Here is a 22,256-nt window from a genome sequence, read left to right as displayed (position 1 = left end):
AGTCATTCAAAATTTTATTTCACAACACTTAACACAAAAGATTTAAGTCTGTTGGTGCTGAAAGGACATTGAGGCAAAGAGGAACATCAAGCACAAAGGTTGAGCAGAGTTTATAGTTAAATATTTGAAAAAAAGATGGCTTTTCAGGCAGGCCTGCCATATTGCCCATGTAAGTGTTCCATACAGATAATTTCACTAGGCATGTAGGTTTGTACACGTAATATCGGACTATTGATCACACCTTTTAAACCAATTGAATACTCAATATAAACATACAATTTACCCATAATACAAATCCAGTCAATAGAGGAACTTGGAAAATGGCGGAGCTGATCACATTGCAGTGCCGTGGGTGGGAGTCACAGGCTGGTTGAGTCCGATGGTGCTGCACAACCAGCCGGCGAAGTCCACCTGCTCTGCCTCTGACTGCTTGATAAAGGGATGCACCTGGAGGAGGGAGTGTTAAAGTGTCAGCTTGTCAAAGAGTAGAAAACAAGTCATTAGAATGTTAATGCACACTCACCGTCAACTGTTTGATGTCGGCCCTCTCTGCAGGGTTTTTGATCAAACTGAAATGTTACGATGATAAACCTGTAAATGTAATGCATTTTCTCACCACCAGATGGTGAGACGTTTAATGTGAACAATCCACTGGTGTTTGATAGCAGTGAAACACTTCTTACCATTTGTTCACAAAGTCCTGAAATTCAGAGTTGAAAATCCCAGGTAGCTTTGGTGGAGGCTGAAAATTGTAGAGTAAATGTATAATCAGCACTGATTAAGTAAAATATGCCATCACACTGCAGGCCAAGGCATTTGCACAACACACCAGTGTACAGGTATGTTCATCAAGTCAAGCAGCATTTGTCTTACTGGTAAGTGTAAGATGAGGAACCGTCCAAGGATCCACCGCAAAGTGACGTGCGTCATCTACAACCAAGACGCTGGTGTCACCAAAGCCTTCAGAAATATCCCAGGTGTGATTGACTGTTAAGACTGAGCATTGTCTCAATATTCTTTGCATTTAGTTTTGCTTAAACAATATATAATCACTTGGCTTTTATCTCTTTTTCTAATGACTTATTACAGGAACAATCTTGTCTCTGATATTCACTGATATGAGAATGATGCATGTCGGTGGTATAGCCAGTGGCACTGCTGTCCTTCAAACAAAGTCTAAATTATAGAATTAATCAGTTGTGTGTCAACTGAACTGTCATTTCAATCATGTCAATTGGCATCACTAACTAGCTTTAAATGGATAAACGTGAAACTCGTATGAGAAAAGATTCAAGATGAAGCCCCATCAGCCTCTGTGTTAAATCATTGCTTGTGCTGTAATCTGCAGGCATCACTCTGCAGAACGTGAACAAACTGAACCTCCTGAGGCTCGCCCCTGGTGGTCACGTTGGGCGCTTCTGCATCTGGACTGAGAGCGCTTTCCGCAAGCTGGATGAGCTGTATGGCACCTGGCGTAAACCCGCCACCCTTAAACTGGGCTACAAGTGAGTGTTGAAGTAGTGTTTTCACCCTGTGGCACAAATCAAACTGGTTTTGAACATATTTCAGTGATGAGCTTCCACTTCATGGTCCGTGTTTTTGAATCTCTGTGATATTAAAGAAGGTCTGAGTTCTGTTAACTTAAGACTGGTCCATTTCCTGTTAATATGTTGTTTCCACACATTAACATGCTGTCAATGTCCCTTCTTTCAGCCTCCCAATGCACAAGATGACCAACACAGACCTAAGCAGGATTCTTAAGAGTGAGGAGATCCAGACCCAAGTAAGCACTACTCAGTTTATAAGTTTTAAATGTTTCATGGCTGGTCCAACATGATGAGTTACTACTTCAGGTCCGTGTTTCTGAACCCTGATAACAAAAGAAGTTCTGAGCGACGCTCTGGGCTAATTACAAACATTGTCGTTTAGTAGGTCACAGTTAAGAATTGGTTTTATTGTCATTACAGCAAGAAGATCAACCGCAGAGTTCTGAAGAAGAATCCTCTGAAGAACTTGAGGATAATGCTCAAACTGAACCCTTACGCCAAGACAGCAAGACGTAATGCCATCCTCAAGCACGACCCTTCGGTAAGAAGTGCATCGGTTCAAGATGGAAGCAAAAATCTTAGATGTCATCACACTGCTGTCCTTCAAACAAAGTTTAAATTATAGAATTAATCAGTTGTGTGTTAACTGAACTGTCATTTCAATCATACCAATTGGCATTAACTATAGCTTTAAATGGATAAACATGAAACTCTTAAGAAAAGATTCAATACGGTGAGTATTTCACTGCATTACACTGACCTGGCATGTTGGACCAACTTGTTTTTGACAATGGGTAGCTTGTTGGTGTTCTTGGATAAAATGTGTTAGTGATTTAGATGTGTAATTGTGTATTACAGGTCACCAGACCAGCGCCGAGTCCTGGGGTACAGGAAGAGCTGTGGCCCGTATCCCCCGTGTGAGAGGTGGTGGTACTCACCGATCTGGCCAGGGTGCTTTTGGAAATGTATCCTTTTGGCCACAATAGAACCTTTGCTGTTTTAACTCTCTTTGGTATCACTGAATGTGCCACTGCAGTCGAAATTGTTAGACTTGCTATGATGGTGTAATTTGCGACTTACTCTGTGATCAGTGACAGATGCCTACTGTCATATGCTGGCACAGATGGCTGACGAACATTGAGTCTGAGCAGGTATTCAATACTTATGAATGTACTTATAATGTACATTAATGACATATTAAACTCCGGCAGTTGTCAAACCTCCTTGACTATAGTTAAGATGTGTCGTGGAGGTCGCATGTTTGCCCCCACTAAGACTTGGCGTCGCTGGCACCGCAGGATCAACACAACCCAGAAGCGTTATGCCATCTGCTCTGCCCTGGCAGCTTCTGCTCTTCCTGCACTTGTGATGTCCAAAGGTAACATCCAGTAAACGTTTTGTAGATTCGCCAAAGTAGTGCATAGAGAGCCATAGAAATAATGCTGCAAATATATTTTGGGTAGATATAAACGCTTAACTTGCCATGATGGTGTAATTTGCGTCTGATCCAGTGAACAGTGACGGTAGCCTGCTGTCTTTAAGCTGTCACTTGGTATTGATGTGCCTTAAATTCTGAGCAAGCGCTGGTAAAACCTGTATCTGAAAATTACAACCGATGTGTGTGTGCATCTTTAGTTGATATTGATTTTTCTTTTGTCTGTTAGGACATCGCATTGAGGAAATCCCAGAGGTCCCACTGGTGGTTGAAGACAAAGTTGAGGGCTACAAGAAGACCAAGGAGGCTGTGCTCCTGCTGAAGAAGCTTAAAGCCTGGAATGATATCAAGAAGGTAATTTTACTTGGATCATAAGTGAAAGGATTTAAGGTTTCAACTATTGTGTGATCTTCAGAAGGGTGATAAGTCAGATTTATAATTGTTTTTGTACCCAAACCATGTCTAGAATTGGGAAAAAATGTACTTACTATACTCAAAGTTTTAGCTTTAATGATTTGTGATCATTAACATATTGTATGATCAATATAGGGACTATATAGTCTTTTTCTCAAACAGGAAATAACGTTGTACATGTACTGTTTTAGGTCTACTCCTCTCAGCGCATGCGTGCCGGTAAGGGTAAGATGAGGAACCGTCGAAGGATCCAACGCAAAGGGCCGTGCATCATCTACAACCAAGATGCTGGTGTCACCAAAGCCTTCAGAAATATCCCAGGTGTGATTGACTTTTGTATCTGATTATTGTCAATATTCTTTGCATTAAGTTTTGCTTAAACAATTTATAATCACTTGGCTTTTATGTCTTTTTTGAATATTGACTTATCACAGGAACAGTATGTTTGATATTCACTGATATGAAATGAGAGTGATGCTTGTTAGTGGTATAGCCAGTGGCACTGTACTGTCTTCAAACACAAAATATACTGCTGTATTTATGTAGTGGTCCAAGTTTAAATTATAGAATTATTCAATTTTGTGTTAACTGAACTGTCATTTCAATCATTTCAATTGGCATCACTAACTAGCTTTAAATGGATAAACGTGAAACTCTTAAGAAAAGATTCAATATGAAGCCCCATCAGCCTCGGTGTTAAATCATTGCTTGTGCTGTAATCTGCAGGCATCACTCTGCAGAACGTGAACAAACTGAACCTCCTGAGGCTCGCCCCTGGTGGTCACGTTGGACGCTTCTGCATCTGGACTGAGAGCGCTTTCCGCAAGCTGGATGAGCTGTATGGCACCTGGCGTAAACCCGCCACCCTTAAACTGGGCTACAAGTGAGTATTGAAGTAGTGTTTTCACCCTGTGGCACAAATCAAACTGGTTTTGAACATATTTCAGTGATGAGCTTCCACTTCATGGTCCGTGTTTTTGAATCTCTGTGATATTATAGAAGGTCTGAGTTCTGTTAACTTAAGACTGGTCCATTTCCTTAATATGTTGTTTCCACACATTAACATGCTGTCAATGTCCCTTCTTTCAGCCTCCCAATGCACAAGATGACCAACACAGACCTAAGCAGAATTCTTAAGAGTGAGGAGATCCAGAAAGCACTTTGTGCACCCAAGTAAGCACTACTCAGTTTATAAGTTTTAAATGTTTCATGGCTGGTCCAACATGATGAGTTACTACTTCAGGTCCGTGTTTCTGAACCCTGATAACAAAAGAAGTTCTGAGCGACGCTCTGGGCTAATTACAAACTGTCGTTTAGTAGGTCACAGTTAAGAATTGTTTTTTATTGTCATTACAGCAAGAAGATCAACCGCAGAGTTCTGAAGAAGAATCCTCTGAAGAACTTGAGGATAATGCTCAAACTGAACCCTTACGCCAAGACAGCAAGACGTAATGCCATCCTCAAGCACGACCCTTCGGTAAGAAGTGCATCGGTTCAAGATGGAAGCAAAAATCTTAAATGTCATCACACTGCTGTCCTTCAAACAAAGTTTAAATTATGGAACTAATCAGTTGTGTTAACTGAACTGTCCTTGCAATCATGTCAATTGGCATCACTAACTAGCTTTAAATGGATAAACATGAAACTCATCTGAGAAAAGATTCAAGATGAAGCCCCATCAGCCTCTGTGTTAAATCATTGCTTGTGCTGTAATCTGCAGGCATCACTCCGCAGAACGTGAACAAACTGAACCTCCTGAGGCTCGCCCCTGGTGGTCACGTTGGACGCTTCTGCATCTGGACTGAGAGCGCTTTCCGCAAGCTGGATGAGCTGTATGGCACCTGGCGTAAACCCGCCACCCTTAAACTGGGCTACAAGTGAGTGTTGAAATAGTGTTTTCACCCTGTGGCACAAATCAAACTGGTGTTGAACATATTTCAGTGATGAGCTTCCACTTCATGGTCCGTGTTTTTGAATCTCTGTGATATTAAAGAAGGTCTGAGTTCTGTTAACTTAAGACTGGTCCATTTCCTGTTGTTGTTTCCATACATTAACATGCTGTCAATGTCCCTTCTTTCAGCCTCCCAATGCACAAGATGACCAACACAGACCTAAGCAGGATTCTTAAGAGTGAGGAGATCCAGACCCAAGTAAGCACTACTCAGTTTATAAGTTTTAAATGTTTCATGGCTGGTCCAACATGATGATTTACTACTTCAGGTCCGTGTTTCTGAACCCTGATAACAAAAGAAGTTCTGAGCGATGCTCTGGGCTAATTACAAACTTTGTTGTTTAGTAGGTCACAGTTAAGAATTGGTTTTATTGTCATTACAGCAAGAAGATCAACCGCAGAGTTCTGAAGAAGAATCCTCTGAAGAACTTGAGGATAATGCTCAAACTGAACCCTTACGCCAAGACAGCAAGACGTAATGCCATCCTCAAGCACGACCCTTCGGTAAGAAGTGCATCGGTTCAAGATGGAAGCAAAAATCTTAGATGTCATCACACTGCTGTCCTTCAAACAAAGTTTAAATTATAGAACTAATCAGTTGTGTGTTAACTGAACTGTCATTTCAATCATTTCAATTGGCATCATTAACTATAGCTTTAAATGGATAAACGTGAAACTCTTAAGAAAAGATTCAAGATGAAGCCCCATCAGCCTCTGTGTTAAATCATTGCTTGTGCTGTAATCTGCAGGCATCACTCTGCAGAACGTGAACAAACTGAACCTCCTGAGGCTCGCCCCTGGTGGTCACGTTGGGCGCTTCTGCATCTGGACTGAGCGCTTTCCGCAAGCTGGATGAGCTGTATGGCACCTGGCGTAAACCCGCCACCCTTAAACTGGGCTACAAGTGAGTGTTGAAGTAGTGTTTTCACCCTGTGGCACAAATCAAACTGGTGTTGAACATATTTCAGTGATGAGCTTCCACTTCATGGTCCGTGTTTTTGAATCTCTGTGATATTATAGAAGGTCTGAGTTCTGTTAACTTAAGACTGGTCCATTTCCTTAATATGTTGTTTCCACACATTAACATGCTGTCAATGTCCCTTCTTTCAGCCTCCCAATGCACAAGATGACCAACACAGACCTAAGCAGGATTCTTAAGAGTGAGGAGATCCAGAAAGCACTTTGTGCACCCAAGTAAGCACTACTCAGTTTATAAGTTTTAAATGTTTCATGGCTGGTCCAACATGATGAGTTACTACTTCAGGTCCGTGTTTCTGAACCCTGATAACAAAAGAAGTTCTGAGCGACGCTCTGGGCTAATTACAAACTTTGTTGTTTAGTAGGTCACAGTTAAGAATTGGTTTTATTGTCATTACAGCAAGAAGATCAACCGCAGAGTTCTGAAGAAGAATCCTCTGAAGAACTTGAGGATAATGCTCAAACTGAACCCTTACGCCAAGACAGCAAGACGTAATGCCATCCTCAAGCACGACCCTTCGGTAAGAAGTGCATCGGTTCAAGGTGGAAACAAGAATCTTAGATGTTATCGATGTAACTAAAACATTGTTTCTTCCTTTAGATCAAGGCCAAGATGCTGAAACCCAAGAAGAAGCCTGGAAAGAATGATAATATTGTGATAATAAAACAAGGATTTCAAATTTGAGTCATGTTGTTCAAAATTTTATTTCACAACACTTAACACAAAAGATTTGAATCTGTTGGTGCTGAAAGGACATTGAGGCAAAGAGGAATATCAAGCACAACGGTTGAGCAGCGTTTATAGTTAAATATTTGATAAAAAGATGGCTTTTCAGGCAGGCCTGCCATATTGCCCACATTAGTTAATTTCACTTGGCATGTAGGTTTGTACACGTAATATAGAACTATTGATCACACAACTTAAACCAATTGAATACTCAATATAAACATACAATTTACCCATAATACAAATCCAGTCAATAGAGGACTTTGGAAAATGGCGGAGCTGATCACATTGCAGTGCCGTGGGTGGGAGTCACAGGCTGGTTGAGTCCGATGGTGCTGCACAACCAGCCGGCGAAGTCCACCTGCTCTGCCTCTGACTGCTTGATAAAGGGATGCACCTGGAGGAGGGAGTGTTAAAGTGTCAGCTTGTCAAAGAGTAGAAAACAAGTCATTAGAATGTTAATGCACACTCACCGTCAACTGTTTGATGTCGGCCCTCTCTGAAGGGTTTTTGATCAAACTGAAATGGAAAGATGATAAACCTGTAAATGTAATGCATTTTCTCACCACCAGATGGCAAGACGTTTTATATGTAGACGATCCACTGGTGTTTGATAGCAGTGAAACACTTCTTCTTACCATTTGTTCACAAAGTCCTGAAATTCAGAGCTGAATATCCCAGGTAGCTTTGGTGGAGGCTGAAAATTGTAGAGTAAATGATCAGCACTGAATATGTAAAATATGGCAATAACAAACTGCAGGCGAAGGATGAAGCACATAATTAGCACCACATACAGGCAAGTTAATCAAGTCAAGATGTGGTGATATAGTGAGAAACACTCACCTCATTGACTATATAATCAAGCAGCTCAAATATAGCCATCGGTGGCCTGCTCTCAGGTCCGTATGCTGCACCGGAGAAAAAAAGAATTGAATGTGTTGACTGCACTTCACGTTACTCAAGGTCATCAAATAATTTTCTTTCATTTATTGATAGTTTCCCCCAGTGTTGCGTCAGACTTACAGCTGCCTGGTCTCCCAGGAGGCTGTGGCTTTGGTGAGGACTCGCCGGAGGCTGGCTCTCCTTCCATCAGGAGGCCAAAAATCTGCTCCAGTTCTCTAGCATCAGGTGGTGGGATGGGGAAGCGTCCGATGGCCATTTCCACCAGGGACAGACCCATACTCCAGATGTCCGACTGAACAGAGTAGTGGGTGCCCTGTAAACGCTCAGGCTGCACACAAACGGGAATATAATTAGTACTGCAATTCATATTTTATGGATAAAATATATAAATAGTAAGGTCCAACCACAAATCTGGATTTTACTCGGAGCTACAAATTGTGAACACTCAAAAATATCAGTCCTCCAAACTACTTTATTTATTATTACAAATAAAGAGAAATATAGAAAAACACCCTCACAATGTTTAAGTAAGTGGGAAAAAAATCCGGAATCTTTGACATAATTTAATGAGTTCTTCCTTGGGTCAAGTCCCACCGTAGAGTCGTAGAGAAATAAATCACAGAATCAAAAAAGCTGCTTAGTACTTTGACACAGAAGATAAATAAATCTAAGGCGGCACATGGCATATCACATAATTTATATAATCGCAGAGCTTATATCCACTTTACCCACTTGTAACATGAAAGGAGAAATAACCTCGACATGGAGCCTTTGTTTTAAGAAAGACCAGTTGATCAGGTCTGTGTCAAAAAATCCTCAAAAGCTAACGTGTGCCTGAATACAGCAGGGAAAGATGAGTGCGTCCGTGTAAACTCACAGACATGTAAGAGCGAGTGCCCACAAAGGAGTTGGCCATGGAGTCTATGAGCTGTCCGCTCACTCCAAAGTCACACAGCTTGATCTCACCGCGGGAATTCACCAGGATGTTGGAAGGCTTGACATCTGAAAGAGGCACATGCAGCATTTAGGAGAACACAGTGGGTAAGTGTTCAGCAGGGAGCAACAGGCAGCGTCCAACAGCTTGTCCATGGACCTGAAACAGGGAATGACTATGAAGTGACACTGCACACTTTGCCTCAAGTAACTTAGAAGAAAAAACAATGTTCAGGACTTTTTCATTAACGGCCCACTGTAATTATTTCTCCTGCTTACACTGACCATTAAAATATCGTCCCCTAGTGTGCTTTCAATGTAACTGATGGCAAACAACATCCAATCTGTTCTGGGCAAAAAAAAAAATATCTGAAGCTTGTATGAGTCATCAGCAGTTTGCCGTAGATAAATCCAAAGGATATCTTCCAAAGTTACAGCCTTGTTAGTACAAAATGGCCTCTTTTATTGTCCTCGCACTGCAGCTCCACAGGGAAGCACAACATGGATTTTGGTGGAGAAAGGGGCTGTAACTTTGGAGGAAATCCACTCGACTAACTCATCCTGCCAAAGCTTCAGATTAACTTAACTTTTAAATATATGCTTTTACACACAAGCCAGGTTTCCGTCCCTTCAGTATTGTGTTTACAGTGTTTAAAGGTGATGTAAAAGGGGCCAAACCGTATTTTATTTCCAACATATTTCAGTACATTAGTGACTGACCTCTGTGCATGATCTTGTGTTTCTCCCTCAGGTAGGCAAGGCCTTTAATGACCTGGAAAGACAAATATTGCATATCAGCAGAGTAAATACATAGATTCGTTGGCAAAGGGCTACATATGCATCATTATGATCCCAGTTTTATATCCAGAACAACACAAAAATAGCTGTAATGTGACAACCAGAGCACAACACTAGAGAGGAGGAGGTATAAGAAGCTGCTCACAGCGATGCTGACTTTGCCGAGGATCTGCTCTGGTATATTTCCTGCTTTCTTCAGCGACTGGTCCAAGGAGCCGCCGTCCTACAACCAACAAGAGAGAAAAATATGGATATGGATCCTCAGCCTCTAATCATTAAAAATGTAAAGTCTAATTACTCTCTTTCAGTGCCCATGTTGAAGAAACAGGTACTGGCAATCATATTAATATTAATCATAGAGCTGTACCATGTTCTCCATGCAGATGCTGATCTCTCCATCACTGTAGAAAGCTCCATAGAAGCCCACGATGTAGGGGGAGTTACACTCGTGCAGCACCTGCAGCTCCCTGATGATCTGGTTCCTGATGGCTGGTTTGATCTCCAGGTGGATCAGCTAGAAGGAAAATGTTTTAATATGTGAACTTAAATTGCACTTAAGAGACTGTAGTGCTTGTATTTTTGGACACACTTGTCACCGTAAGGTTTTTTTCCCTCTGTTTTTATTCAAGAGCGTGGTCGGCGCTCGCACTCAAATGTACTCAGATTTCGTGCGCTCCTTCAGCTCTTGGATTTAAAAAAAATCTGTGCTTGAATTGTTTTATGCACCGTGTCTGTCAAAACTCCCAAAAAACAAATCAATAAGTCCTGCCCTCAAACTGAAATAACTTGCTCTCGAAAAAAGAGAGGCTAAACAGCCCATTTCACACCTGTATTCCATACTGTGCTCGTAGAACAGGTATTTCTAGAAAACACGATGTGTGTCCAACAAACTGGTAGGGAAAACAAACTTACATAACTACATATGTAGTTATGTAATACCACAGTACACATCTCTACTTCTTTCTGAAAGCAAAAAACGCTCCCGGAGTTTTCACTGAACCACAACCTATGACCAACCATCAGGGCCACAGCGTACCTTCCTCGCCATTATCAGACCGGAGGGTCGGTGTGAGACCTTGAAGACGACTCCTCCGTTGCCTGCACCCAGCTCACAGATCTTCTCGAAGTCATCGTCCTTCAGCTCTCCCACCTTCTGCTTCTGTGTCAGAAAGGCCTCCAGGCGTTTCCGCTGCTGCTCGTCCAACTCAAGCTCCTCGAGTTTCTTCTGCAGAGCCTCCAAGTTTGTTCTTACAAAGAGATAAAGAGAAGACAGGGCGAGGGATGAGTCACTTGTGTTCTTTCCTAAATGAAAGGTGCTTGAGTTCATTCACAAAGCGTTTCTGCAGGTGCTCTGCGTCTGTTCCCTCAGGAGACGTGCAGTAACCCACGGTGTGTCTATGTACATGTTATAGTGCTTCCTCAGAGGGAACACTGAGCTGAGTGTGTGTCAGCTACTGCTGCACATGCTGCTGGCAACAACCGAAACCACAGCTGGACGACAGAGCCGTGTCGCAGGGAGTGTTTCAGCGTTCGTTCTCAGCCAGATCCCAGCGTGAGGGAGCTCACACTTCCTCTGAGCACTGACGCTGCTCTCCTGGCACTGTTGTCATGGTGATGGATTTCCTTGACTACTCAATTGTAGCGTATACTCTGCTCACCTGCCGCTCTTTGACCTCTCCTCCTCCTCCTCCTCCTCCTCCTCCTCCTTTGTATCAAAACACGACGCACTGCAGCAAAGTCAGTGTTTATCATGAAGTTTGTGAGGATATAATGAGTGGTTAGGTTATTTTAACTGATTAGATTGGGAAACTTTTTGTTAGTTTTTTTGCTGTTTAAAAGATACAGATTTTTGTGCATTGTGAAAGGTTCAGTATGTAAGGTTTAGGTGAAAGGGAAATTGAATATAAAATAATGATGTTTTCACTAGTGTGTTTAATCTAAATTGTATGAATTGTTGTTTTCTTTACCCTAGAATGAGCCCTTTATATTTAGATACTTTATATTTACCTAGGGAGCGGGTCCTCTCTGCGGAAGCTGCCATGTTATTGACAGTCGTCCAGGCTGGTAAAAATAAACACCTTTTGAGTTTTTATGACGACTGAAGGCTGCCACAGGTTCTCATTCATGTTTGGCAGGAGAGGGTGAGGTGAGGGGTATTTAGCTGCAACATGCAACTTCACCACTAGATGTCACTGAATTCTACACACTGAACCTTTAAAATAATCAAAAATGCCCCCAAATAAGCATCATATTACAAAATATTTCATCCTGAAAATGACTAATGAATCAAACATAAGTGTGCATGATTTGAGCACATCGTGTCTGCACATGTGTTCTTATTCAGACAGAACACTAATCTTATGTAAGGTCAGTCATCTGCAGCCACTTGCTATGCTTCCATGTTTGGATTAAATTGTATAACAATCATCTGGTGATAATAAGGAGTTTTTTTTTCCTTTTCTTCTTTTTGTCACGACTCAGCAGAGAGTAGCCATGGCAGCAGAGCATAGTACGCTCGCCTCTCTGCGGCTCCAGCACACAGCAAAGAGAGGGTTAAGTGGTTGTGTTCCTGACAACAGGCCTGCATATCCATGGAGACAAGGTGCTGAGTTTGAGTTGGCTGTGGGTGGCGTGGGCGTTTTGTCGACTGAAGAGCTGGAGGTGGAGGAGGATGGAGATGCTGAGGAGAGGAGCGGGGCCTGAAACACACTCCACACTATGTGTGGGAGGGACTGTACGGCTGCTGCACACTGCAAACCACACACACACACCTCCATCCTTTAGGTGTAAGAGGAAAAGAGCAGGGTGCAGCACTGGCCCTTTCTGCCTTCATCCACACAACGAGCAGAAGTTAAATACAAGCGATGAAATATTTCTGCATATTCGCCATTGAGCGCGAGAAAGAAGGTGACATCACTGCTACGTGTTATAAGTTACATTTATCAAAATCAATATTTCTTACACTATAAAAGCTTTTTCCAACAATTTTTGCACAAGAAAAGCTAAATATAGTTCCATAAAACTAAAATTCTGTGAAACCTTTTAAGATTGAATCTAAATAAATGAAACTAGATCAGCTTGAGAGGCTGCAGTTAAGACCTCTGCTGTACCATGGTACCAGACCGAACAATATGGATCATGAAGGATGGATTTAGTATCAGAAGACAGGAGCGCGGCAGAATGAGCTTTTCTTCTGGTGCTGAGCATCAGTCATTAGGGGCCCAAGGAAAAAAGATTGCTGTATCATTCTTGCTTCTCCCCTTATAAAATCTGAGATGAGAAAATCTGACAAAATGCACATAAATAGCATAGTTTTATGTTTCACAAGGAAAGCATGATTTATTTTTAGTTTGAAAACTCAGCATCACAAGCTGTGGTTTCTTTATTCGTGGATTTGTATTAAGCCTCTACAGCCTATACAAAGAAATTATAACAATACTTTTAAAATAATAAACTCTGATGGTTAGATTATTTAATTCCCTACAGATTAGAGACAGAGATACTTCAGTCTGGATGTATCTGATAGTAGGATGTTATCCAAGATATTTGTCCAGGTGTCTTTTTACCTTAAATATGTCCTTTCCCCCTAAATATGTAAAGTGTCCTTGGGTCCCTTGAAAGTCACTATAGAAATCTACATTGTTATGATTATTATTAGTAGTAGTAGCAAATGGCTTGAACAAGTCTCTCCAGAACTTGTTTTTATTTGTCCGTAGATGTCCTCTCATAGTGTCACATGACATTATGTGGGCCACTCAACTGTTCTCCTGAGGCTTCCAGCCATTTCCCACTGAGGAAGCATTTGGCGGACTGGACTGGCAAATCCTCCTCGGCAGTGTGGAGTGGACTGGTTTCAGTAGGAGGCTCGTCCATCGCACTGAGCTCATCCACACACATTATGCAACCTCCTGTGTGCTGGTCCAGATCATTTCTAAGTGCCTGTTTTGAAACATGAGCTGTTTCTCTGCCCTGCATTCAAAACAACTTGTAGTTTTTTTTTTAGATTAAGCTATAATATTGATTTTGTATACCAAATTAAAATTGTTGGTTTATATATACATCTTTATACAGAATATCACGATATACAATTGTTTTGCAGAGGAAAACTGTAGGAGAGCACCCACCGTGAATGAGAGCTGTTCACAAAATATTGTATTATTGATACTGGCCATGATGCTGGCAAGTCAATACTAGTGGAATGCTGTGGTCAGTGATTCAGCAGATATACAAACTGCATCTTTGAGCCCACAGACACCAGCACAGCAATGATTCATCTCCTTCCTAAACCTGAAAATGCTTGACAAAGATCCTTGCGCTCCAGAAACAAATGCATTCTTCCACTTCAGGCTCCTTAAAGTCCAAAACAGAAATGAAGAAACACTAGATATTTCTGTGATGATGACCTCTCAGACTCTGACACTGGGCACAAGGAGATTACCATGTATTGGTCCAATAGGTTCAGATACCCTTTCATCACCTCAATGCAGCCGACATTAATATCATTTATATTACCTCTCCATTTATGTTGGACGCTGCCTTTTCTCATGAATGTTTTAAATACTGTTATTTTGTTGATGTGCTCTGTTACACCTGACATGCGACATTCACTCACTTGCGACTTCCCCCTTTTTTCTCACTCTTGTCGAGAGCTAAGAACAGAGGACGTTGCATCATGAGAGGCCCTTTGAGGCAAACTGTGATTTGTGAATATGGACTGTACGAATAAAATATGACTGATTGATTTTTCATTTGGGTCTTAAATAAGCTGCAATAGTTGTAGTCTATACTGAAGGTCAGACATAGATATAGTTCTTAAAAACACAGGACTTTTAAAGCTGAAATGATATATGACACATACACATACACACACGGACATGCACACGCACTCACTCACTGCATATATGTTGCAATATATTGATATTTGGTTTGTGGATTTAGACAATGAAGATACCATCTAACATACAATAAGATCATTATAAGACAAATTATATTTTACTTCAAATACCTGAAACTGCTTTGTAACTACAGCACATTTGACCTTTTTTGCTTTTTCATGTGGGCGTGTTAAAGTTTAGATTTATACCATGTACGGGAACAAGAGCTGCAGACCGGTCATCCACCATCACTGGACTTTATCCTCACAGCCTAAAGTATGGAGCCACAGAAAACTGACTTTTTATGGTAAAGAGGACTGAGCAACACCAGACTGCATGACTTTACTGTCAGCAGGACGTCAGTCTGAATGCCACGGTGCACACACACACACACACACACACACACACACACACACACACACACACACACACACACACGCACACACGCACACGCACACACACACAGCAGCAGGAGCAGCAGCAATGTGCACTCATGTCAAAGGCAAAGGCACCATTCCATTGTTCAACACTATTACACATTAGCTAATATGTATTTGTATGATACTTCACGTGTCCACATAAATCTAAGTGAGTCAGCTTGTGTCGACTAATTTCTGTCACTGAATGAAACAATTCATTTTCTTGGATTCGTTGATCCCCTGATTCTGATGAAATGTGTGAATGTGTTTGTCCAAAATAATAAGTAAAATGTTTTCAGTCCTTAAAAAGAGAAATCGAAATATTTCCTGGCTGCAGCCCAATGAACTTGAAATATCTGTAACAGTAGAAAGTAACAAATGGATTTACATTTATTAGATTTTGTACAGTTAAGTGCAAATGACACAAAATGGCTTCGATCTGATGATGAAACAATGAAGTATTCCGCCTCTACAACACATTAGAAAAGCAGCCATCACGGGGATGACAGGTTATGTAATGCTCATCTCATCTGGTGCAGCTTGTTGCTGGACTGACTGAGCTCTTCTCTGTGAGCTGACAACTAGAGCACCGTGTCCCAACAGTTTAACGTCTCCATTACCGTGTTTGGTCAAAGGGTGGTGGGAACAGGCCAGTACACAAAACTTCTACAACACACAGAAACATCCCCTCTACATGCTGCCTCCCTGCTGAGGTCAATGTCTGACTAGTCACTGTCCAGTTAGAGTGATGGAGCGTCCCACACGGCAGTGACACAATGGAGAGACAACCTGAGGACCATGTTGGAGCATTAATGTTGTAACAAGGTGCATTTATGAGGGTTTGGCTTCGAGAAGCTGTAAGATCGAGTGCAGTCATAATGATTTCAGCAGCCAAATATCTTTAGTGCTTGAAATGAATAATTGATTGATAGAAAATCTGACAATAAATTAACCGTTTGCAGTCATTTGACATAAGACAAAATGCCAACAATTTACTGGCTTCAGCTGTTTGTATATGATGATTTGCTGGTTTTCTCTGCTTCACCTCATACAAAAACAACTTTTGCTGTTAATGCCGGAAAAAAAGGATTTCTTTATTGTTCAGTTGATTGACAGAAAATCAATCACCAACAATTTTTATAATATCTTTGTTTTGGACAATTTACTGTCTGAAGATGTTGACTTGAGGTTATGAATATCTTTCATTATTTTTCAGAGATTGTTGTCGTATAGGTAGAGGTGATTACTAGATTTATTGAAATAAATCGAATAAACTAATAAATCCACAATAATATAATTGTTGCTTCTCTAGTCTATGCTGTATATTTGAAGATTTTCACCCTTGGCTCTGACATCCAATGATAATTGGATAATCAATTATTCAATAGATGAAAATCATCAGTTGCAGCCCTATTGCAAACCTTGGTATACACACACACACACGCACACACACACACACACACACACACAAACGTGAGACAGAAGTTCACACACACACTGTTCAGTCTGTATGTTGCTGCCAGCTGTGTTTGGCCTTAGCAGCACAAACAGCATCAATCGGACGTCGATCCGCTATCGATGATCGATCAGTGTGTGGGTGGAAGATGAACGCTGTCACTCACTCCGTGGCTCCGGTGCCGTTGATAGTGTTTCCATCCGGGATCGGGTTGAGTTGGATCGGCTCCGGCTTCCTTCTTTTCTGCATGTTCCACACCGAAGACACACACACACACTACAGCAGCGGAGTGGACGGATGAGCCGAGGAGCACCAACACACACACACACACAGACACACACAGACACACACACGCACCCACACACACACACACGTACACACACACGCACACAGGGAGGTCAGGGCTGTGAGGGAGGAAGTGAGCAGCTCTGAGGGTACACACACCTTCTTCTTATTAATGGGCGGATGGTGGATGTGAATGATGAGACGTCACAACATTCACACTCCTTCCCTCTGCTGGTCATGGGTGGTATTACAATGTAGAAACCACAACAACAGAGCACAGGTGGGTGCAGGGATGGAGGAACCAGTTCGACCAGAACGATTTTCTATTCAACAGATCATCATGTTCATTTCCTGGAGACGTTTACTTCCTGCATGTTTCAGATTCAGATGACTTTACTGATCCAATAGGAGGACAATTCATTTGCAGCTTATCCCCGTTCACGATCACACAAACAACATCCAATATGAGCACAGGTCAACAAACAAACAGAGGTCAGTGAAGGACATCAGGATTACGATTAAGGAGGTAAAATAAATAACCATAGAAGACAATAATTAGATAATAAATAAACATTTATTATTCAAAAGATGTAATTTAAAATATGTACTGTCTGAGTTTAGCCACTGAATATGCAGCCTGGTATTAGGACGTGGTGTTTACGTACTGGTGTCCCATCGCTTTTTGGAATTGAAATACCAATTTACGCTAATTTACAAAACCATATAACTTCTTCCTACATATGCAAAACATGTGAAACAAAAAAATATACAAAATATATATTTTATAATATACAGTATTATATATATATATATATATTGTAATATTATTCAAAAATTCAACAAAATAGATCAAATTAAACTAACTTAATTTAATTTAAATCATTTTAAACATAAATTCAATTATTAATTGAACTAAGTCCAACTAAATATATTAGATTGAATTAACTAAGGTAAAAGGACCAATATAGCGATGTGAAAATACTCTTATACACATAAAGGTCATGCATTCATTATTAGAGTCACGTAAGTTCTGGTGCTCCTAACCAAACAGTAATTGATATCAAACTTACTAACAGCCTTTATAAATACATTTGCCTTATCATTGTCCTGTTGCTTGTGTCAGAGGCAGTAAAATCTCTCTTAATCTTAAACAGCACAATTATAAGAAATGTGATCATCAGAATTTATAAAATCATTTGTTAATCTCCTGATAACATTTTCTTGATTGCTGACAAAACCTGGACCAAATTCAAAGCTACCACTTATGACTTGTGAACCTTTAGGCAACAAAGAAACATCTGCATCGGCTTGATTGGGAAATCTAAATCAAATTATCATCAATCAACTGACAGCTCCATAAAAATCACATTACTGACCAAGATCATCTGTGGTTGAAGCTTTTAATCACCATTTCTATTCTAATGGCCTTTATATGATCTGTCTGCAGATTAAACTGTAGTCAGTTACCACATCTGTCCAGAAGAGGGAGTCCTCAATACACGAGCTTCCCCTGACTTCAAAATTTCCCTTTAATTTTGTGAGCAGTGAAGTTTACAAAGCTCAGTTGACATTTAAAACACACTGCAGATAATCTTGACAGTTATCGTCGTCATCTAATTTCCCTTTAATCTGTCCATATTTATCTCATATCTTGAATCCGACTCTTTTACAGGGAGGAATCCAGCTTTGTGGAAAAGTTCACCTGCACAAAGGTGGTGACGTCTCTGACCCTAACATCTTCCAATACACAAACTCCCTTTTTATGAAAAGTCCTAGACTATACAACCGACAGTATATCTCTATACAATGTTGAATATAAATTAAATAATGAATGCACTGTAAAAGTTGAGTTAACTACATACTTATTGCGAGAGCCCCAAAAAAAGAATAAAGCTGAATAATAATACGCTTTATTCCAGATCTCTTTTCCAACCATTATGTTCTCAGAAATATTGAAAGTATTCAATATAACAATAATACATTTCTGTTCATCTCCATCCTGAAATGTATTATTTAAATGTAACAGTGTTTCAGGTAGTTCACATTCTTCCTGGACGTCAGTACATGATATATTCAAATCAAAAGGTACAAAATTAACGACTGGAAACATTAAAAAAAGAATGAGTTTGTTTCATGTTGACTGTTTTCTGTTGGAGTAAATGCTTCTATTGCTGATTTGAAAACATTTTTCATGCGATTGATTCATTATCATTCATATATGATCAGGACAGAATACATCTTATAATCAATGGCACTTTATATTACCGGTTCTTCCAGTTTTTTATGTCTGCGTGTATTGTATGCAATGTGTGTCAAATGTGTATTTTCCTTTATATGACATGTTGCTAAGCACCAAGTGGAGTAGCACTATCAACGCTGTTGTATCATAATACAACGACAATAAAGGCTTTCTAATCTATTCTATTCTATTCTAAAAGAGGCCAAATCTTAAGAACGTTCATTTAAAGCTTTTCCACAATTTCATCCACTGCTCAACATGAATCCAAACCTCCAGCGTTTTCCTTTCTTACTCAATTACTCAGAAAAATCCGATTTTGAAGACAGCCCTGTAAAAGGATCCTAACATTTCAGGCTATCATCACCCTCTCTGACATCCTGTACATGCTCTGCCTCTCTTTTATTTATTTCAGTCCAGAATCACCAGGGCTTCAGTATCTGATTTCATTCACAACAATATCCTCCCCTCTCTATATGTCCCCTTACACATTTGGTATCTATCATTATTGTTGACGCGCGCTGTGGTTGTTCAGAGGATTAAAATAAGCTTTCGATGATTCTTTTCATATTGTACTAGAGTCCTGAACTCAAGACTTATGTGCTCCGACGCCCTGCATTTTTTCTTTCCCCGCCAATGTCCCGCTCAGCATTTAAATGTCTTTAGACTGTAGAGACTGTAGCAATCAAATTAATGAATATCAAAATAAAGAAATTGCCCATAAAAATGTCTGATGTATTCATTTTTTTAATAAAAAAAATCTATTCTCTTCTTTTTTAGGGTCATACAGTATCTGGTTGTTTGACCTCTGTGGAAACAAAAAATAGCTATGAGACAGGAGCTCATCACCCTCTCTAATGAATGATGTGTCAGCTGTCAGTGTAGCAGCACAACGTAGATTAGATATAAAGTGGAACTTAAAACTGGCTGCCATTTTTACATTCTGCTCTGAAGTCTCCACACATTGTCCTGACAGACACAAGGCCACTGAGCCGTGCCCAGTTTACCAAAAGCATCCTGCTGCCAAAATCATCTTTTTCTTCATAAACCAGGACTGACAGAGAGGAAAGATTGGTCGTGTCCTATCTGGGGCCCATGGACAGGAACCGTGTGAATTCTAAGTTGCTTTTGACAAATTGGCTTGTGGCCGCTCAAGCATATCAGACCTGACTACAATCCTGGTCTCCCACATGGACCATAAAACATCTACACCGCTGGTTTCTCTCCCTGGGGGTCTCGACTGCCACAGCTTGTTGCAAGATGATTATTAAAGGGCAAGAAAATAAGAGAAAAACAAAAAAATAGCAGCTCACAACTTATGAGCCTGTGATGAAGGGCTGCAAGTACAGTGGATATTGGTTTGTCTTAGGGATTTAAAGGCAGGGAATGCTGTGAGAGGAGTACAATACACTTTATATATTATTTGCTATATATTTCAATACATTGCACCTGTGGGGATAGTGTTGTAGTAATGTAACAGACATTATTACATTTGATGAAATGATGATACTGAATATTTTCTAACTCTTTTCTATTGGTTTTGTCCATGGACTTCACACTTCTGCACACTGACAGCTGTTATGTTTAGCTGTGTTATGTTCAGGGTCTGTTCATTTGTCCCAACCTTGTAAACACGATATCTCAAGAATGCCTTGAGAGAATTTCTTTCAATTTGGTCCAAGTGTTCAGTTGGACTCACAGATGAACTGTTTTCAATTCGGTGGTCAAAGGTCAAAGATCAAGGTCACTGTGACCTCACAAAACCTGTTTTTGATCTTACCCTAACCCTGATGTCGGCCTTGTAGGTGGTTACTATGCTGCCCCCTGCTGGAATGAGCACTTAATAGATATAAAATCAGTTTCAACCATAACTGGCTCTAATAAGAAGCTCAAAACTGCTCACTTTATCTTGCACTTGAGTTGACATGCCCTGTTTTTGTGCTTGAATACTGTTTGCATGCAGTCTTTTTAATGTTTTTAATATTTTATCCCTTTTATTGTTTTTGATGCTTCTTTTATTTCTGTGTATGTTAACGCACAATATAAATGTATTTTCCTGTTTGTCCCCTTTTTGCTGTTAGTCGCCTCATTGCAAGCCTGCGTGCATGTGTGTGTGTGGTCCAGGTATTTCTGGTGTTGTGGGGACCTAAATCTGTTTACACATTATGGGGACTTGTGTTCCTTATGGGGACAAAAATGAGGTCCCCGTAAGGTAAATCATTACATTTTCAGGTTAGGATTTGGCAAGAAAAAACTAAAAAGGAAATCAATGTAAGTCAGTGTAAAGCCCTGTGTGTGTGTATGTGTGTTTGCTCTTTGTAACTGTTTCACATCTACTCATCAACCAATCATCTATTGTCAGTATATGAGCAGCCAGTCTTTAAAAGCTCTTATTTGAAAGGATCAACAGAAAACAAAGAGAAACCAAAGAGAGAAAAAAAATATGCTTCAGGAGAGGATTTGTTTTTGGTTGTTTTTTTTTACAAAAAAATAGAACGTACTGTTATGGATTTTTGTATTTGTTACACACCATAATCTACAGCAGCCATTGGTGATGAGAAGGTGGAGCTGTGATAGAGATAAAACTGAGCTAAAGGCAACTGTTTCTTGTGTTACACTTGGGCACATGTGGTTGATCAGGAGCACACAGAGGACGTCATGCACTGAATGTGACTGTTGAGGCAGAAAAGGTTCCTGTGAATGACCGAGACATGAACACACACACGCACACGCACACGCACACGCACACACACACACACACACACACACACACACACACACACACACACACACACACACACACACACAGAGTGAGATACGCCGTCAGGAATACTGCAGCTTTGATTAAGGGTAAGGTTAATAAATAGATGGACTAGCTGCACAAGTTTATGATGAACACACACTGACAGCATCCCCCTGGGATTACCTGTTTGCAATAGTAAAACGTAACTGAGTACATTCACTGTATTTCAAAGGAGAGTTGAGTATATTGTACCTCCATTGAATATTTCAAAATCCATGCCATGTTTGAGTTCTATTCCACAATTCACAAGGAAAATACGGCTTTTTTTACTCCAGTTACTCATGTAGTTATAACTAACTTCTCAAATTTAGATTGTATATATTCAAAACCCGATATGATTGTTTTAGATTCAACCACACAAAAATACGTTAAAACAGAACTCAAATGATGAGTGTATTACTTAGTGAATTGATGAAAAATTAATGTGCAGCTCTTATGATAACTCTTATGATAACTGGACCATAGTGTTGGACTAGAGAATCTATTTGAACGTGTCA

General features: G+C 40.4%; 2 protein-coding genes, 1 long non-coding RNA gene and 10 other non-coding genes across 15 annotated transcripts; 12 read left to right on the top strand and 1 right to left on the bottom strand.

Annotated features, from left to right (window-relative positions):
• Position 1: 1 nt before the first annotated feature.
• map2k1 (mitogen-activated protein kinase kinase 1) lies at positions 2 to 16,904 on the bottom strand. Of its 3 annotated transcripts, XR_004614119.1 has the most exons (12): positions 16,602 to 16,876; positions 10,723 to 10,933; positions 10,054 to 10,200; positions 9,832 to 9,909; positions 9,609 to 9,660; positions 8,833 to 8,957; positions 8,076 to 8,283; positions 7,896 to 7,960; positions 7,691 to 7,749; positions 524 to 569; positions 242 to 447; positions 2 to 139 (listed from the first exon to the last, which is right to left on the bottom strand). XR_004614119.1 is itself a non-coding variant. In XM_034588002.1 (11 exons), exons 1-11 carry the CDS (start codon positions 16,682 to 16,684, stop codon positions 334 to 336), a joined length of 1,188 nt encoding a protein of 395 aa, XP_034443893.1. In that variant the 5' UTR covers positions 16,685 to 16,876; the 3' UTR covers positions 2 to 333. The 3 variants fall into 3 exon arrangements, 2 of the variants coding, with proteins under 2 accessions (XP_034443893.1, XP_034443894.1); XM_034588002.1 differs by having other exon boundaries at positions 2 to 447; XM_034588003.1 differs by lacking the exons at positions 2 to 139; positions 242 to 447; positions 524 to 569 and adding exons at positions 7,008 to 7,449; positions 7,526 to 7,571 and having other exon boundaries at positions 16,602 to 16,904.
• LOC117763904 lies at positions 1,564 to 1,634 on the top strand. Its single transcript, XR_004614259.1, has one exon. It is a non-coding gene; the product is annotated as a small nucleolar RNA SNORD18 (small nucleolar RNA).
• Positions 1,829 to 1,896, top strand: LOC117763911. The gene has a single exon (XR_004614265.1). It is a non-coding gene; the product is annotated as a small nucleolar RNA SNORD18 (small nucleolar RNA).
• Positions 2,361 to 4,963, top strand: LOC117762626 (60S ribosomal protein L4-like). The gene is made up of 7 exons (XM_034587071.1): positions 2,361 to 2,512; positions 2,787 to 2,925; positions 3,212 to 3,336; positions 3,588 to 3,717; positions 4,123 to 4,279; positions 4,486 to 4,569; positions 4,753 to 4,963. The coding sequence occupies exons 2-7, from the start codon at positions 2,787 to 2,789 to the stop codon at positions 4,961 to 4,963; spliced, it is 846 nt and encodes a 281-aa protein (XP_034442962.1). The 5' UTR covers positions 2,361 to 2,512.
• Positions 2,600 to 2,697, top strand: LOC117763913. Its single transcript, XR_004614267.1, has one exon. It is a non-coding gene; the product is annotated as a small nucleolar RNA SNORD16 (small nucleolar RNA).
• On the top strand, positions 3,027 to 3,126 carry LOC117763915. The gene has a single exon (XR_004614269.1). It is a non-coding gene; the product is annotated as a small nucleolar RNA SNORD16 (small nucleolar RNA).
• LOC117763902 lies at positions 4,338 to 4,408 on the top strand. The gene has a single exon (XR_004614257.1). It is a non-coding gene; the product is annotated as a small nucleolar RNA SNORD18 (small nucleolar RNA).
• LOC117763910 lies at positions 4,615 to 4,682 on the top strand. The gene has a single exon (XR_004614264.1). It is a non-coding gene; the product is annotated as a small nucleolar RNA SNORD18 (small nucleolar RNA).
• LOC117763107 lies at positions 5,007 to 5,518 on the top strand. Its single transcript, XR_004614120.1, has 2 exons — positions 5,007 to 5,273; positions 5,477 to 5,518. It is a non-coding gene; the product is annotated as an uncharacterized LOC117763107 (long non-coding RNA).
• Positions 5,332 to 5,402, top strand: LOC117763903. Its single transcript, XR_004614258.1, has one exon. It is a non-coding gene; the product is annotated as a small nucleolar RNA SNORD18 (small nucleolar RNA).
• LOC117763906 lies at positions 5,592 to 5,659 on the top strand. The gene has a single exon (XR_004614261.1). It is a non-coding gene; the product is annotated as a small nucleolar RNA SNORD18 (small nucleolar RNA).
• On the top strand, positions 6,310 to 6,380 carry LOC117763901. The gene has a single exon (XR_004614256.1). It is a non-coding gene; the product is annotated as a small nucleolar RNA SNORD18 (small nucleolar RNA).
• Positions 6,587 to 6,654, top strand: LOC117763909. Its single transcript, XR_004614263.1, has one exon. It is a non-coding gene; the product is annotated as a small nucleolar RNA SNORD18 (small nucleolar RNA).
• Positions 16,905 to 22,256: the final 5,352 nt, after the last annotated feature.

Source organism: Hippoglossus hippoglossus, chromosome 6, assembly GCF_009819705.1.
Source record: "Hippoglossus hippoglossus isolate fHipHip1 chromosome 6, fHipHip1.pri, whole genome shotgun sequence".
Classification (NCBI taxonomy): Eukaryota; Metazoa; Chordata; class Actinopteri; order Pleuronectiformes; family Pleuronectidae; genus Hippoglossus; species Hippoglossus hippoglossus.
The sequence above is the reverse complement of the archived record's forward strand: the minus strand, read 5'-3'. Positions and strand labels throughout refer to the sequence as shown.

Excerpts from the sequence above, each read along its gene's own strand:
- LOC117762626 (XM_034587071.1), top strand. The coding sequence starts at position 2,787 with ATGTGTCGTGGAGGTCGCATGTTTGCCCCCACTAAGACTTGGCGTCGC. Across the intron at positions 3,718-4,122 it reads AGCCTTCAGAAATATCCCAG|GCATCACTCTGCAGAACGTG; the intron begins GTGTGATTGACT and ends TGTAATCTGCAG. Across the intron at positions 4,280-4,485 it reads ACCCTTAAACTGGGCTACAA|CCTCCCAATGCACAAGATGA; the intron begins GTGAGTATTGAA and ends CCCTTCTTTCAG.
- map2k1 (XM_034588003.1), bottom strand. The coding sequence starts at position 16,684 with ATGCAGAAAAGAAGGAAGCCGGAGCCGATCCAACTCAACCCGATCCCG. Across the intron at positions 8,284-8,832 it reads GCACTCGCTCTTACATGTCT|CCTGAGCGTTTACAGGGCAC; the intron begins GTGAGTTTACAC and ends GTTTGTGTGCAG. Across the intron at positions 7,961-8,075 it reads TCCTGGGAGACCAGGCAGCT|CATACGGACCTGAGAGCAGG; the intron begins GTAAGTCTGACG and ends TCTCCGGTGCAG.